General features: G+C 34.1%; 1 protein-coding gene across 3 annotated transcripts in view; it reads left to right on the top strand.

Moving 5' to 3' along the window:
• The window catches only part of LOC118267609 (arylalkylamine N-acetyltransferase 1), a 55,963-nt gene that overhangs the window by 34,108 nt on the left and 4,414 nt on the right, over positions 1–17,441 (top strand). For all 3 annotated transcript variants that reach the window (XM_050694042.1, XM_050694040.1, XM_050694041.1), the window contains exons 2-4: positions 8,892–9,013; positions 10,045–10,225; positions 11,892–12,094. In XM_050694042.1, the coding sequence (XP_050549999.1) occupies positions 8,892–9,013; positions 10,045–10,225; positions 11,892–12,094 (506 nt within the window). The remainder of the gene's footprint in view (positions 1–8,891; positions 9,014–10,044; positions 10,226–11,891; positions 12,095–17,441) is intronic.

Genomic DNA, 17,441 nt, shown 5'->3' with positions numbered 1-17,441 from the left:
TCATTATCGATACTGAATGTCAAGATTACCGTGTTATCGTGTTGCGTAACGTAGCGATTACTTCGAGGTGGCTGATTAATTGATCGGTGATTAATGACCTGTAAACCGGTGATTAATATTTGCGGTTATTAGATTTATTGCAGTATTAATGTCGGTTTTAGTACGATAAGTTTCTTGAATGTGGAAGAAAGTGAAACGAAAGATGTTTTGTTTGTGTTTAGAAGTAGATAGATGCGTGTGCATGCGGATGATGACTCAGATTCTCTGTAAATTCTATCTTCCCATGTTTTTTTGTAGTAAAAGTTACCTATTTATCATAATCATAATCATGGTGTCCATTTAGTTAGTAACAATGTTCTTATAGACTAGTGTTAGTAATATACGGAGAAACAAATTATAAAAAAAAATAAAAACAGTAAAAGTATAGTAAATACAACAATCACCGCCGCGCCACCCCATAACAAATGGCGCGTACAGTTAATTTAGTACTTAATTTATTTTTTAAAAGGGGTACTTTTCAGAGTAGGTAGTAAAAACGTAAGAATCATATAAGTATTGTCATATAAATTATTCTTATTTATAAGTAATGTCCTTGTTCTCGATTAATCTACTCACCATAACATGACCCGATGTTTCTTTGTGATTTTCTCGTGCACCAAATACGTAAAGCGTTATCGCTTGCGTTCGGCGAAGGGCAGATTTCAATCACATCCCATAAAATTACTATCATTTTTCCATTTTAACTTCATACCGTGCCGACCCTTCTGATAAAAATATGACACAGGGAAACAGAAAAACAAATGTTTTTATTTATATAATATATAGAATAACAGTTTTTATCTAAACCAAAATAGGTACAAAATCACTGACCTATATTCCATTTTTGTTTTTCATTGAGCTTAGATATATAAAAAACAGCGTGTACATTACAAAATACACGTATTATTACATAGCTAGTTAGATACTTATTTTTTGTATAAGAAATATAGAAAATACTTATTATTTTTTTATAAAGTAACTATGTAGTCTAAAATCTAGTCGGTTACATTAAGCTTTGTTTTAAGATTTTTTGCCGTTATTCAATGCGGACATAGGCTGTCGATTAGTGCGAATAGAGTTATTAAAAAAGTTGTAGACTAGGCAAGTTTTTTGTCCTAATATTTAAGACCCGTTGTCTTAGAGAATACGGAAGCAAAAGTTATTGATACCTACGTCTATTTACACTTCAGCAAGTTATTGAGTTGATTGTTCTGACTTACAATCAATCATTTTGATCTAGTTTTGTAGGGAAAATTTGTCAAAATTCCTACGCGATTCAAGTTTGGGTCTAGATTCATGGCCAAAAAGTTCCGTCTAAATCAAATCAGTTATTTCCATAAATATGATTTCGTAATTTTATTATATTTAAAATTTTACGATATTTTTGGACACATGAACAATAAACATGCAAAGAAAAACAATTTATTAGATAATAAAATAAATAATTTAATGCGTCTCCAAATATTATACTGTGTTTGGCAATATACCTAATGAGTACCTTAAAACGATACCAGCGCCACGCGGATGAATTTAGAACTAATTTTCTACAGGGAAAATTATATGCCAAATTTTGGGATACGTATATTCATTTACTAAACTATGTCCTTTGATGATGATGTATATTATAAGTCGGTAGAGAATGGTATCTAATGGTCATTATTTAATGTTGTTTAAACGATTAAATCTGGACCTAACATTAATTTACCGAAAAAAAGACATGAAAGTTTGTTGTGGTATAGATAAACCACCAAGGCGAGCAATAATTTAATAATTTCCTCAATTAGGTCATAGAACCATAATTGTGTTACATTCTAATTCAGTTACGTGGTGAAAAACAAAACCAGTTTGGTACAAATTCCCTGTTTAAAATAAAAAAATACGCGGATATAGTGCTTAAGTTTAACGTCATAAATACGTAATTACTTAATCAATTACGTATGACTGTACGAGTAGGTAGATCCGCAAAAACTATTTAGAATAAACATCTATATTATGTTTATTTGGTGCATATTGGGTACCCAAACAAAAAAATTTTCACTACTATGGAATTTAAAATCATAACAATCTTTTTCATTTTAAATTAATCATCGAAATAGGTAATATTTAACGTTTCCTACAGGTTTTATGCACCCGAAAGCTAAAAACATTTTATTTAATTTTTCTTTAAGGCAATAAAAAGTTTGCATAACTAATTTTAAAAATCGAATTCTTTATTCAAAACCATTAACTATTAAAAAAAAGAAATTACAAAATGGAGAATGGAACGCTGACGTCACAGTACACTATCCCTGCCCTACATGCGAATATAAGAGCATTTCCATACTAAGCGACGAAACGTGCTTAGCTCAGTCTCAGTCGCAAGTCGCAACCTTGACATAGAAACTATGGCATGCCAATGACCGCTTCGTTTACTCTCGACTTTGTTACCGAAATAATGTAACGTAGGTATACTTTGTGGATGTTATGTATTCATCTGTCTGCGATGTAAACAATGCATCGGTTGTTTTATTACTTGGCACGTGTATGTCGTAAGTCGGTTGTTTTGCTAATTTTGTTGTTTATACGCCAGAAGCAATTAAAATATCTCAGTGTGTCAAAATCCTTAAATAGATTTTTAATACAGTTGCAATAAATATCCAAATTTCAATATTTTTACGGTATAAGCCGGTAAATGAGCAGACGGATTACCTGATTACCGAGAGACGTTACAAGTGTGTTGCCGGCCTTTTAGAGATTATTTAAGGGCTGTTGGGGAATCGGGGATTGGGAAAATTGGGAAAGGGGGTAATTTGGCCTCCGATAACCTCACTTATAGACCGAAATACAACGCTGTTTCACATCGGTTTTCTGTGAGGCCGTGGTATCACTCGTTGATTAGTTACAAGATGTACCGATGGTCGATGGACTAATACGGAAACTATTGATTAACTATATAGCGCTACGTTTTTTGCAACAAATATGAACGACAAAGATCTATTAAAATTCTGCATTTTTTGGATAATTCGCGTTGTTACAACAAGTAATTAAACAACTTTGTAACAATACAACAGTATTGCAATCTTCCTGATTTGTGCAATACGGAAGAATAGACATTTTAATATGCATTGTTATTATGCATTTAAGTATATCATAACGAAGAAAAATTGTATTACTGCTTGTATGTATCAATTCTATAAATACTTCTTATACACGTAAGTTTACCAATAGTGATTCGATTTTATTATTTTACAAGAAGTAAGATAGGCTATTTTTTGTCTAAATGTTCCTGCAAGATCGGTGCTTCCTCTTGACAAATCCTTTCAATTCTACGCGGACATAGCCGCAGAAGTAATGCTATAGTTTATTAATATACAATAATAATAAACTTATATCCTTAGCAAGGAGGTTCTATAGAAACATAGTATTTAGTTCCGGTAGTACATTACCTACTGACACTGCCGCATTACTTGTGTATCGTGACTGCTGATAACCTTTAGCTTCCTGACAATGCGTACACTTGATCTATATTGCATAGACCGTTCGCCTGGTTTTCGCTAGTGCTACTATAGAGTACACACAAGGTCTAAAACTAGGGTAGGGTATTAATGGAATTCCAAGTTATGACTAGGAAGCATACATAAATCATAAATATAGATATTGTCGGATGTCCGGCTACTGTCGTTATAACCCTTCGTGTTTCGGAACGCGGATCTACACGAGACACAATGTGTTTTCTATTGTTGTCTTATACCGTATGTGGAAATTTCTTATGACTTAATTTAAACTCCATATTTGTTATCATCTACAAATTACATTTATTACAATATATATTATATATATATGTACGAAAAATGAGCGAAATACGCCCGGTAGTTAAACCAAAAAACATAGAACAACTGTCATCAACCGTCATGGAAGGATTATTATTAGGAACTTCATTGTTCGACGAAGTTACTCAACTGGATTCAAGCCACGCAAAGAGCCCATATCATAAGCAGTATGCCGAATTGGTTATTACTATGAATATTTAAACATACGAATGTTGCTTGCGAACACAGAACCAAGGAGTCAGTTATGTTTATATTAGGTTGGTAACTAAGTCATACATAGTAATTATGTTAGAAGCTAGCATATAATTATGGTTATTGTTATTCCATTGTCCTATGTACTGGTTAAGCGGAAAATAACAGTGATTACAACGCAGATATTGTTATTATCTCATGTCTGGGCACAAAGTAATAATTTGCGTAAAAGGTTTGTTATTTAGTAAAATTTATTAGTAAAATTTTTACTTTGTTGTTTTAAATTATTGTAAGTTGTACATATTTCTTCTATATTACCTATTTAAGATTTCATGCAGGTAGATTTAATGAATGTCACCATATAATTATCTATATAAATAAAAAATGAATTATTTACGGTTAATTATCGAAAAAAACCGTAATCTAGTAATTATTTACTTAGTTTTATTTTCGTGAATGATTTGATGTTGCGTTGAGATAAATATGAGATTACCCCTACCTACTACAATGCAGTTTTACAACTACAATGTTGCTATGAATCGAATAATAAGTACTATAGGTAGATACATGTATTATTGACTACATTACGTTTACGATAAGAATCTGACAGCCAGTGTCTGATGAGGCCTAAAACATGCGAGAACAATTAGCAAATATTATCAATCAATCAGCTAATACTCATTGCCCTATATCGATGCATTTCATGATCGGATGCATCTGTCTGCGCGACGTTCTGCATCCGTTCTAGAACTGTTTGAGTAATTAATACTTTAATTAGTAAGCAACAAGGTTCTTTATGCAATGTGTTCGTTGTTCAAAGGGTTCTAAGATACCTATATCTAAAGCCCCGGTCAACTATTGTTTTGACTCTAAAGCAAGCGGGTGGTTTTATTTAATTTTAATGGTGTCCCACACTAGGATTGACTCCTGTGTCTTGGGTGCATTTACAAACAAACAAGTTCACATACACAGGTTTAATAGATAGGTTGAATAGTTTGATAGACAAACCATAAAAAGGAATTGCATCAAAGTTCGATTTTATCGTACCACTACAATTTTCGTCATTCCCTCATTTTACTATTCCATTCTAATAGCGTTTATCCTATTTATACATATGTATAGCTACTATAACAAGTGCGAATGAAATCTGTATTACACAAAAAAAGAATAACAATATAACCCACCTATAACCACAAAAGATGACAACAATTTTAGATTCAGTAATAAGATTACAAATGTAACGGACCGACTTAGAATAGAACATACACTCAGTAATACAAATACCTACGCATTTACAATCAATCAACCAATAGGATAGTCCTATTTGTATATAACTATGTAACAAAGTTGTAATATAATTTAAAACATATTAAACTATACTACATAACTTTAATAACACGTAACAATGCGTTTAGAGCTCAGTAATCGTGACAGGCGGTCGGAATTACCTATTAATTCACAATCAAATGCATTTAAATCAATCCAGTATTGCTGTGTACAAATACATAGATTGTTAATGTTAATAGCTAATGGTGTAAAGCAGTGGACATAATGGGTTTATGTTGAAGATTATTAATTAAAGATTAGGTATGTTTATTGACTTAGATACTTTTACTATACTTTACTAGCGTGAAACGCGTGGAAGAAGCTATTCTTCCACGCGTTTTCACCCACTCTGCTCGACTCCTATTGCTCATAATGTTATATTTTATAGCCAATAACTTTTCTGGTTGAATGCACTATCCAACACAAAAGAATTATTAAAATCGGACAAGTAGTTCCGAAGTAATCTCCGGAGCATATCCAAACTAACACACTATTCAGATTCAATTTTACATCGGTATCCCAATCTGATATACTATAGGTTAGGTACACATTAGAGAATACAATCCCGAGCATGTTTTTCAATCCCGGGATTACGGGATTTTAAATGTGTAATCCCGGGATCCCGGGGCTATCCCGGGATTAGACTTTGTGGTTTCTAATTGGGTTCAAATGAAAACAGAACTTGAGTTATTTAAAAAAAAATGATTTTAATATCGTTGCACAATATAAATCACATCACAACACAATACAGTACGAAACGAAAATTGACAAAACAATCAAAATACTTTTGCAAGAAATTTAAAAGACAACACAACAAAACTAATTAGAATTTCGAAAATACAATCGCAGGAATATCAAAGCATCCAACGTTTCACTTCCAAGCCTGCTTCGTAGTTTATTGCCAATATAAGCAGCAGCTGAAAACGCTCGCTCAGGTTCTACGCTGGTTGGAGGAATAGACATTAGATATTTATTTGCTATTTCTAAGTGATATCCACGAGTTCCTCCATTTTCGAACAGGCTCATTTCACGTCTAATACTATTTGCCAACCCTGATTCATTTTGTATTTGTACTTTAGGATCTGGGGAATTCATACTCTTATCAATTTCCAGCTGTAACTTTTCCTTTAATGTCAATTGGGGTTGGGGGATTCCTTGCTGTAGCTCATCATCTATTTGTGATCCTGACATTTCTTCTTCTTCCGTGTCATCTCGACTATGAAGTTTTTTAATAATACTCTTTATTTGCTTCCTCACTAAAGCCTGCGTAGGAACTGGAAATAAGTCTTGCCATTCCAAATCCGATAGTAACTGATCTTCATCATCTTTTCGTGGATTTTGTAAATAATTCAACACACCAGTTAAATCATCACTTCGTTCAAAAACAACTACTAAAAATCCCGAGATTAGCCAAGTACAGTCCCGGGATTTTCGGGACAAGAAAACGGCCGGGATCCCGGGATCCCGAATCTCGGGATCCCGGGATTGTATTCTCTAGTACACATAGATGTTTGGATGACAATAGAGGCGGACACGGCTTATTAAAAAAACACACACACAAAACATTTTTCAAATTGTAAATCAGTTTTGTCTCACGATACTTTCTACAAATACCCTACCTAAAGTTTATACAGCATAAAACACAGCCATTGTTTATATTTCTTTTAATTAAAAAGAATAAGTAGGTGACCCTATTATGAACGTTGCTTAGTTCAGCTGCACGAAGGTTTAGCGTAATTTTATTGCATTTAGCCAAGGCGACAAAGCCGGACATTACAATTACAAGATATATTATGCAAAGGGCGGCTATAATAATGTCATAAAGGTGATAAATACCTACAACTTGTCTGTACATTACCGTCTAAATGTGGTCTAAATAGGTTTGTTCCGAATTGAATTTCGCTGTAGACGCGCCTACTTCCACGAAACAGCGAGACGAATCAATAAATGTTGGTTTCAATAACTTAGATATCTGACTCGGTAGGTATCTATATTTCTGAAATTGGCAATAGTGTGGAACGTTGCCTCCAACTAGGAGAATATTCAATGACCAGAGTGCGTTTTTTTTTGGTTCTATACAAGACTACCTGAAGATTGCCGTTTCGGTATTGCTTCGAAAATGAAAACTAAGTATTCCATGTATTCATGTCCTTTCTTGTTTCTCAAACTGTTTAAAACTTTCATCCAAATATTCAGTCCCGCATTGGGTGATGTGGTCTCTAAAAGACAAAGCTCTTTAAATAAATGAAAAAAAAACCGTAGTTTAAAAAATAAACAATCTCGTACATACCTATTTCTATTTATTACTATCGCAAATATAGGTAACTTTTGAATCTCTCGGTGGTGGACAATTTCATATGTCAAAATATTGGATAAAATAAAGAATATTTCAGTTAGGTAATAAGAAATGCAATATTAATTCACAACGTAAATACAGACATATACTTAGTGATTTTTATCTGAATTGTGTACAAGTTTCAGGGAACTTTGTTATTCGCATTTATATTGAGCATCGTTCTGCTGACTCCCATTCACTTCTGTTGCAACTTGCACCGGGCACAATGCCAAGTTAACCACGGTTATAAACAAGGTTTACACATATAGGTACTAAACTATCAAGTTCCTAAATATAATACTTATAAATAGTTTTTATTTTTTCATAAAACCATCATCGTCATCAGGCAGCCTCAATATGTGGACCGCTGAACATAAATCTCCATATTAGTCGGTTGGAAACTTGCATCTAGCTATGAAAAAATAGCTCTAGCTATTAAAAATTTGGTCTAAACTGTAAAATTAAAAGCTTAATCAACTGACGCACAATTTTAACCAAAGAAATAGGTACAACAAACGAAAAGGTACAACAAAGTTTTCTTAGATCGTATTATAATTATTCCAGTACCATTTGGCTGCAGTGACTGCGAGAGACTGTGAGACTGTCGCAACGAAACGGCATTTAAACGATTTATCCATTTAGATCTAGAGTCCACACCTTGACATTCCTTGGTGTCCCCAGCTCACAAGATAATGTTAAACAAAACAATTATTAAAGAAATATTAAATACTCTCATTACTGCTACTCTTATAACTATGTTGCTCTTGTCACTGCTTTATGTCGAGTTCATGGTTGAAGTGTTAGTGTGCCTCATAGTAATTACGTATAGTAAGTAATAAAATTATATGACGAATGATGTTGTATCTGAGAGACAAAGTCCTTTAATAAATAAAAAAAATTACTAATGAAAAATTTCATAAGTAATTATGGGCAGGCGTGCTTCATCGTAGGCCGCATCATCACTTACCATCATTTGAGATAGAGGCCAAACGTCGACGCATCAATTGTAAAAAAATTGCTATTTTAGAACGTCCATTGACACAGTGATACCCACAGAAATCCTCCAACCTCATATACCAGACAGACAAGATGTCTATGCTAAGATCCGTTCAGCCAATCTGTAGCAGATTTGTCACCATAATATACCAAACCTATTATACTTTTTTAAATCAAAGTTTGGTCTTTTGCAGCTTGCCGACAAGCTTCCAGAGCAGGTTGCGGAGCATGGTATCAAGAAGATAATCGAACCTGCTTACCACGTCAGAGTCATCACAGCCAAAGATAAGGATCGCACCATTGATTTCCTAAGGAGGTAAGTACCTGTCTAACATAGATATATCTATTGGAACATATTATAGGCTTCTATAGGGAGGTGCTATAACAGGCGTTGCACCATGGGGGCTCCGGAGTTGATCTACTAAGAGGACCCGGTACCTCTTTTAGGTGTAGATGATGGCTACCGGGGAACTTTTAGTGAAGTAAAAATCCCACACTCCCTAGGTTTTTACCCAAAAAACTTGGTGCCTTTAGAATGTTTCCCACCGTCAACAAAAAAAAAATGTATATCTATCGTAAACGTACCCCGAAAAGACAAAGGTGGACGGATGCGCACTTTGATTTACCAGTTAAACAATTAAGCTAACTATTATCATTAGACAAAATATTAATATCAGAATTAGGTAATTTAAAGAAGTCAATAGTTCTTTGCCTACCGGTGGGTAGGCAAGGAACCCATGTTTCCATTCACTACACCAAACCACTGAGACAATCACGAAATAGTCCTTGTTGTGTCTTCATTTTCAAACAAATTGAAAGTAAAATAAACATATTTTATATTCAGTTATTAGGTATACGTAAATATCATATTATACTCCGCTTATTAACGACTACGCCTCTCGAATAGTGCGCCTTAGAACTGTACTTTGACCAATTTAAATAGTAGTAAATAGTACCATGTCTATTTGTAGCATCCGGAGACATACAATACGCATCTCCTCTCGTTGTAATACCCTCAATCAACACTAGATCACTTGTTTTGAAATCTTATTACCTTGCTACATATTTGTTTTCACAAGCAATGATACCTGAATTAAAAGTTTATGAAAGACTGAAAATGTTGCATTCTTTTAGTGTGATAGAATTTCTATCGGTAATCTGCCTCGACTTATAATAACCAGGCATATACCATAGCCATTAACAGCATGTTTTTCGGGACGCCTGGGTGAAAAAGCAACGAAACTTCCATCAGTATCTTTGGACACAGCTAGAGATTTACAATTGTGCTTTATTCGGTTTAAACGGTTTATGCTTTGTTTTTGGACATAACCATAAAATACTTTGCAGATTCTTCTTCCGTGATGAGCCGATGAATCTAGCAGTGAATCTACTGGAGACCCCAACGAGTCGCTGTATCGATCTAGAAGAATACGCAGCCAGTTCCTTGGACCAAGGAGTATCATTAGCTGCTGTAGACGATAATGGTGAATTCGTGGGAGTTGTCATCAATGCTATTATTAACAGAGACGTAAGTTTTGTTACAAAATACCTTTAGCTTCACAAAAAATAGCTCAAACTTTTCTATTCAAAGTTACGAGAAGAATTTTACATGTCTTTTTTTAACGTTGATAAGTCTGCGTTTGGCCACCAACCCGCTTACTGGCGAAGCGAACATGTGACCGAAGATGGAGCACACAGACTTAGAAAGTACCTATTCAATCTGACCTTGAAAAGACCCGGGTTGTATTTCTCAGGAAAAATAGAAGCCGGCAGATTGTACCTACTATTCCCTGGCTGCACGGATTAGGAACGTTCGATGTTTACAAAATAGTTTTTATAGTCTTAGTCATCATAAGGTGTTGGAAACCTACAAGGAAATCTGATTTCAAAACTCTTTAATGAAACTACATCAAACGCTTTTTGTATGGACAGACAGGTGCACAATTTTCATCCCCTAATATAGACACCAAACCATAAACCTCCTTAGACACAATAAGAACGTGTGTAGGTTAATAATAGCATTAAACTTCCGCGCAGGTGTTGATTACCCAGCACGGAACAATCCAGTTTTAATTAGCTTTGTACTTAGCAATCAGTTTAACACAGTAATGTACTTTGCGATTCCTATTCTGTACCCTGTATTGACTGTTATGGCAGAGTTTATGGCTAAGTGGCAGGTGTACAAATGCTATTAAGTTTTACAAGTCCGCAATCTTTCCATAATTAGAAGATATAAAACATTAATATTTCTATTTACTAATCAAGGTTTTTTAGAAATGCAGCATTATTGTGTTATTCAATACTTTTGTGGAAAAACACTGAAGAAAACCGAGCGATACTCTTACCTACTTATTTTCTTAATTAAAACAAAAAGTTATTGGTACAAGCCGTACAAGTTTTAATTTAAAACCTCGTTTCACAATTTAATATACAACGCTGTCGCTCTCCAGCATAAAGTTTTCATTTACGAGCGACAGAAAATCGATGAAACGTTACACGGGTATCAGAGTTCGTTGTACATTAATTAAATTGAACTGATGTTTATATCCATTACTATTGTATATTTGCGCCAGAGAATCTGATACACACTCAAAACACTTTTCTCCTTTCATCTATCCGTCTCAAGTTGTTTTGCAAACAGTAAAATAAATCCAAGAAACTCGATTCCTTTCCAATCTTCGTTCCCATAGCAATAAATCCTCTTATGTCAAGGACTTTGCTGAATGTCCTCAATTTTCTATCTCAATTAATACCGACTCAAGGGCGAAAACGAAAGGGTTCTGCTTGACGAGACGTTTCGCTCTGTTGATTAGGACGGGGTTTGTGTCAGACTAATAACCTCTGCGGCATCGCAGTCACGGAAAAATGCGGAAACTAGCCTTTTTTGCTGCCTATTAAGTGTAAAGACAAATATTCGTGAAGAATTGACTGGAAGTTTAATTGAAAAAGTAAAGTTTGGTTAATGGAAATAAATAGAATATAATAAAATCTTTTGGCATGCAGTGAATAGATACTACGCTAACTTCCTTTCTTTAAAACTTTCTTCTTGATATTTAAAGAATATTTTACGAACTTATACTTTGATTTAAAATAGATCATATTCTCATGTTTCTCATTGTTGTTGTTTCTGGTTAACTGGAATTAATAAATAAATAAATAAAGGCTTCCAACACTTACATTATTCTTTTTCTCAGGACGTTGAAGAAGACAAAACAGAAGAATGCACCCATCACAAGTTCAAGCGTATCCTCCGGCTACTGACCCACTTAAGCAACGAGGCTAAGGTTTGGGAGAAGGTACCAGCCAGCTGCAACGTCATGATGGAACTCAGAATAGCCTCCACACACCCTGATTGGAGAGGACGACGAATCATGAAAGTGCTGGCAGAAGAATCAGAGTGAGTACAATACTACTGTTAAAAGTTCCTAAGTCTCTTAAAACCTACACTAAAAAGCTTCGTCAAATATTTCAAGAAGAAATCTAATTTCGCCTACCATACTTTACCTATAGATTTTTATAAAGGGTTTTTTTTTAATTTTGGTTCTAGGTAATACGAATTTCCTCTTTTCTTTGTCTTAATAACCCTGTGTATTCTATATATTTACCCACCGAGTGTTAGACATAGATAAAATAATTCTTATTACACAGTGTTAACATTTCAAATTGAATGTCAAGTAAAGTTTGCCTTTTGTTCTCGATTCAAAGCTTGGCACAAATTGTGTATCTGTGCTTGACAGCCATTTTAAACAATATACTCTCTTGAGAACACAAGATAATTTGGTTATGAAAACATTTCATAGAAATACTGGCTGTGGACCAATTCACTTACCTACCAGCGATATTCTTTATGTTTTCTGAAAAATAAAAAGTGGCCATTTATAGTTGAAAACTTTTTTTAATACATATGAACACGGTAAACGCTATAGGGCTCACCGGTGACATTCGCGGAACGTTTACTTTCAACAGTTTTCTATTTGCAATCAATAATATTACATCGGTATCAAGCATTCTTTATCAGATACATATTAGTAACATGTAGTTAGATATCTTAAGACTACATCAATGTATGGAGTTCCGTGACAAAAAATAAAACATGCACTTTATTATATGTGGTCGATAAACTTTATTGAATATTTTTTATCAGGAAATCTTTGTTAGGTAACTGATGAACGACCGGATAATATTTCCGAATTAGTTTTTGCCGTAACATCTTGCCGTCCTTGACACACTCGTAACTTTTTTTGTTATGAAGGACGTAGCATAGTGACTTTACAATCAGAATATTTCAGTGTCTCTTTTTTTAAATGGCACATAGATACTAAACTGTGATAACTAAATTGAAAAACAATTATACCATGGACTTACGCTAAAATCAGGTGATGAATTATTTATAAAAGCCGTTAACCGCCCGAAACTCAATAGAAGTCAGTTGCAATTCTAGGGACTAATGCAATCACCGAAGTCTTCTTAAAGCAATAGCTGCTGAAATCTTCCGCTAAGCGTGGCAGTTATTGTGTTAAGCATGATAGCTGTAAACACATACATAACTCGCGAATGCACAAAATCATTTTTTACCCGAGGTTATAAAATGACCCAAAAAACTAAGGAACTACCAAAATATTACTGCATAATACAATAACTATTTCCATTTTACATTCTAAAATACAGGTCTTGTATATAAAAATAGCCTGAAACTTTATTAATAAAATAATAGCGATTAATTTTAGACTACCTTGTTCATACTATAATCGTGATAAACAAAAAATGATAGTTATCTCATATCTAGACTGACTCGTTTTAATTTCAAGAATCATGATCATAAGTCAAGGTTGCACTGTCAATATTATTTGGTCCATTGTTTGTGTCGAAGTATGACTTACTTCGCCAAATAGGTGCCATATCCGGATTGGAGATGGTTGAAAAAATGGCCGGATTTACCTTTGTGGTGGAGGTTAAATTGGCATACCATTTGCATTCTACTACCTCTTATGCAAATCGTAATATACCGGTGCTTGATAAAAGGGGTGATTTCAAACTAAAGTGTAACGGCTAATACTCTATGACAAAACTATTGCAGGCAAATCATCCGCTGTAGTGGGTCACTGCTAAATTAACATAACATGATTAAAACAATTATGTTACTGACTGACTTCATTCTCTCTTCTTAAGGCCAATAATATATACAATTTTCTATATTTTGACAGAAACTAAATTCAAATCTGAACTCCCATGAATTCAAATAAATTAATGAAACCACTCTGATTGCAGTTTACACATTTACGAGTATACCTATAACATCCTATATTATATCTCGAGTTAAGTTGATGACTAGACTGACTGTAATAATTATTTAGTTACTATACGTACTTAACAATTTTGAAAAATAACGATTTAATCAATTGTCAAAACACAAAAAAATACTAGAAAAACGTATATCCCACTGACACCGTAACAAAAACAATTGATGCGGTCATCGACATGACTTCCAATAGCAAATGGACCAAATGTTTTTCTCAAAAGCAAAAAATATCAGATTGATTAACTAAGAACCGGAACCTACACTAAATTAAATATCTTTAAGTACTATCTAATAAGAAATCTAATAAGCTCTTTTTTAGGAAGGAACAAAAAGGTCCGATACTAATTTTCGATTACGATTACCGAATGTAAGTAGCTTAATTAAATGTAGGTACAGGATATATTAATATGACCTCTATATTTGTAATCATAACAAAACTAGGTACCTAAACTTCACCGACATTCCAGACAGTTCACGATTGGACATAAAAGGGTTTACCACAATTCCCATGCTATGCAAATCTTCTTTTGTATGACGTGCGCGTAACGTACCTCCAAGAGCCATCAGACCGCTACAGATAGGGCTCAGTAGGGCTGATGCCGACCTGAAGCTGCGGACTACCTAACGGGTTACTGTTCCAGCTTTAAGAGCAGAAGTAGGAACAGGGTGGTGTGGTTTTAGTTATTAAAAATCTTACACGGGCAGGAGAAGTCATTCGATGATTTTCCGCCCTCAAAAAACAAGGATCTTCTTCGGAAGATTTGCCGTGACGTGGCGTGACGTTACTAAAACGTCATTCACGTATTTCCCTGCTAATGTTCTTATGCCAGTGTTCTTATAACTACATGACATAAATCATTTTCCAGTTTTTTAGTCTCCATATAACATCTATGTATTTATAAACTCGTCGATTAATTGTGATTGGTCAATTATTATAATGATCGCGCATAACTACGGAAGTCCTTGTGGCTTGTTCCTGGAATCATTTTGTTGAGAATGCATTTATTATATCATTCGGTGCCGGATTGTATAATAATAGTGCAGTTATAAAACAAATGGCTTGGTAATGAAATATTTAATGTCAAAAATGGATCAGAAGGTTAAGTCACATAATGACTCATTTATAGTGGTACATAATAATGAAACTAGTCTAAAATATTTGAACTAAACTACTATGTAATAAAAATTCGCTGGCAATTAGTTTGGTTAATAAAAAATATATATATTTCCTCAAAAAGGGTATGTGTCATCGCTACGGCGTAGGGTCCGTAGTATACCGTAGCGCTACGCCGTGTAGTACGACAGCGTAGCAACTATTCAACTTGTCGTATTCTAACAAAGACTTATTACATTTTAATTTTAATTTAATAATATAGTACATGAAAAGGATGATATTTTCAATGGACAAGGCAAAATTAATTACAAAAAAAATACGTCACAAAAGATAATAACGTTGTAATTATGAGCACAAAGAATTTATCTGTCACAGTACGACATCTGTGGGACGTGTAATTGTATTGTTGTTGTACATGTATGGAGACATTATGTAATTGTTATCTGTGTTCGTAAATTGCATAATTTTAGTTAACAATCATGTTGCATCATATAAAATAAGAACGTAGTTATCTGGAAGTCTTGATTGACTCGTGGAACGGAATTGATTAATAAAATGACTAATGGGTTTTCATTGGTTTCGGATGAACATTAAAATTAGGCAAAAGTATGTACATACATCAACATCTCATAGTACTCTTCAGATTAAAGTGTATTTCGTATAGTTTTAAGTATGGGAAGCTTCGTTTTGGCACACATTGGGCAGGTTCGATCGGCGTGATACCACGGCCTCACAGAAAACCGACGTGAAACAACGCTTGCGTTGTGTTTCGTTGTGTGAGTGAGGTTACCGTTGGCCCAATTATTCCCTTCCCAATCCCCGATTTCCCAACAACTCTTAAATTCTTAACCCCCAAAAGGCCGGCAACGTTCTTTGTAACGCTTCTGGTGTTTCGGGTGTCCCTGAGCGGCGGCGCTTGCTTACCATCAGATGATCCGTGTGCTCGTTTACCGGCTTAAGCCATAAAAAGACATGAATAAATAAAAGCTTATTTTCTAGCACACATGTTTGTTTCTAGAGACACAACTACTAAAGGTAACTAAATTAAATATCGCAATAATACTTTGTTAACATCGAGAATAAAATAAATTTCTGTCAACCTTTCAAGAATACAAAGGCATCTAACTCATAAAATGTGCATGAACGTGCTTAAATAATAGTTTTATAAACAAAAACTGTTTTTCTTCATTTATGAGACATGTAGTTAGACAATATAAGTGCTAATAAAATAAAATTTTATTACTGTAAATACTCAGGAAATATAATGAATAGACCAAGGACTAAAATCTTTCTAAAATTACAATAGTTCGTTTGTTCTCTTGGTATTTGTGGTCAAAGTGACTAAATATAAAGTAGTAGAAAGTAGACTGACTACGATGACATTAATAGCCTGTTAAAGTCTACGCTGGACTATGTGTTTGCTCTACATAAGGGCCGGACGCTGGGCTAAGGGTTATCAAAATATAATAGTTGCTTCTATACATACTTCTCCATTTGGTTATTTGAAAGTTTGTCCGTCAAACACGCTTAAACTATGAAACGGATTTTGATGAGATATGGTATACAAATAGGATATAAGCTCACTAGAGTGACTTTTTACGACTCTAGCTCTATACTTATAATAGTGATTTCTATTCTATAAATAAAAATATAATAGTTATTTCTATGCTATAGATATGTATAAAAGAATGTAAATTTAAAAAAAAAATCTGCATTCATTTTTAGTAATGTTACTATCGACCTACTAAGTCTAGTACTAGTCAATCAATATAATGTTTGTTGTAGGAAGTATTTAGTTATTTATCTACTAATATGAGTTGTGAAGGCTACGTGACATGTCAGCGAGTTGGTTCCTCATTGCAGTGTCTTGATTTTTATGTCCATTGAGTCACCCCACAATTACCTATCAATGTCGAAAGTTGATTAGGTACTAAACGCCATAGTCTTAGAATAAGTGGATGGTTATTTCATTGATCACCGTTTTGAAGGGTTGAATTAATTTAATCGGTAAGTTAAACCTACCGGTGTAAGTCAAACGCCTACCCTAAACTTAGCTACCAGAGCTTAATATAATTATACATAATAGCTTAATATAATTATGCATACCAGAGTTTTTTCAGCCTTTTTTTCCGGGAGAAAAATCATCCAATGACTTCTCTCGACTTGGACGAGGTAAGAGGTAGTGTTAGACTCTTACTGACTAAAAACCATCGCGTTCCTACTCCTGATTTTCGAGCCCCGGTAACCCGCTAAATAAACCGCAGCTCCAGATCAGGAGAGTGAATCCCATACATTGACTTTTATATTCACTAGCTCAATTAATCTTTAAAT

Source organism: Spodoptera frugiperda, chromosome 6 (genome assembly GCF_023101765.2).
Source record: "Spodoptera frugiperda isolate SF20-4 chromosome 6, AGI-APGP_CSIRO_Sfru_2.0, whole genome shotgun sequence".
Lineage (NCBI taxonomy): Eukaryota > Metazoa > Arthropoda > Insecta > Lepidoptera > Noctuidae > Spodoptera > Spodoptera frugiperda.
The sequence above is the reverse complement of the archived record's forward strand: the minus strand, read 5'-3'. Positions and strand labels throughout refer to the sequence as shown.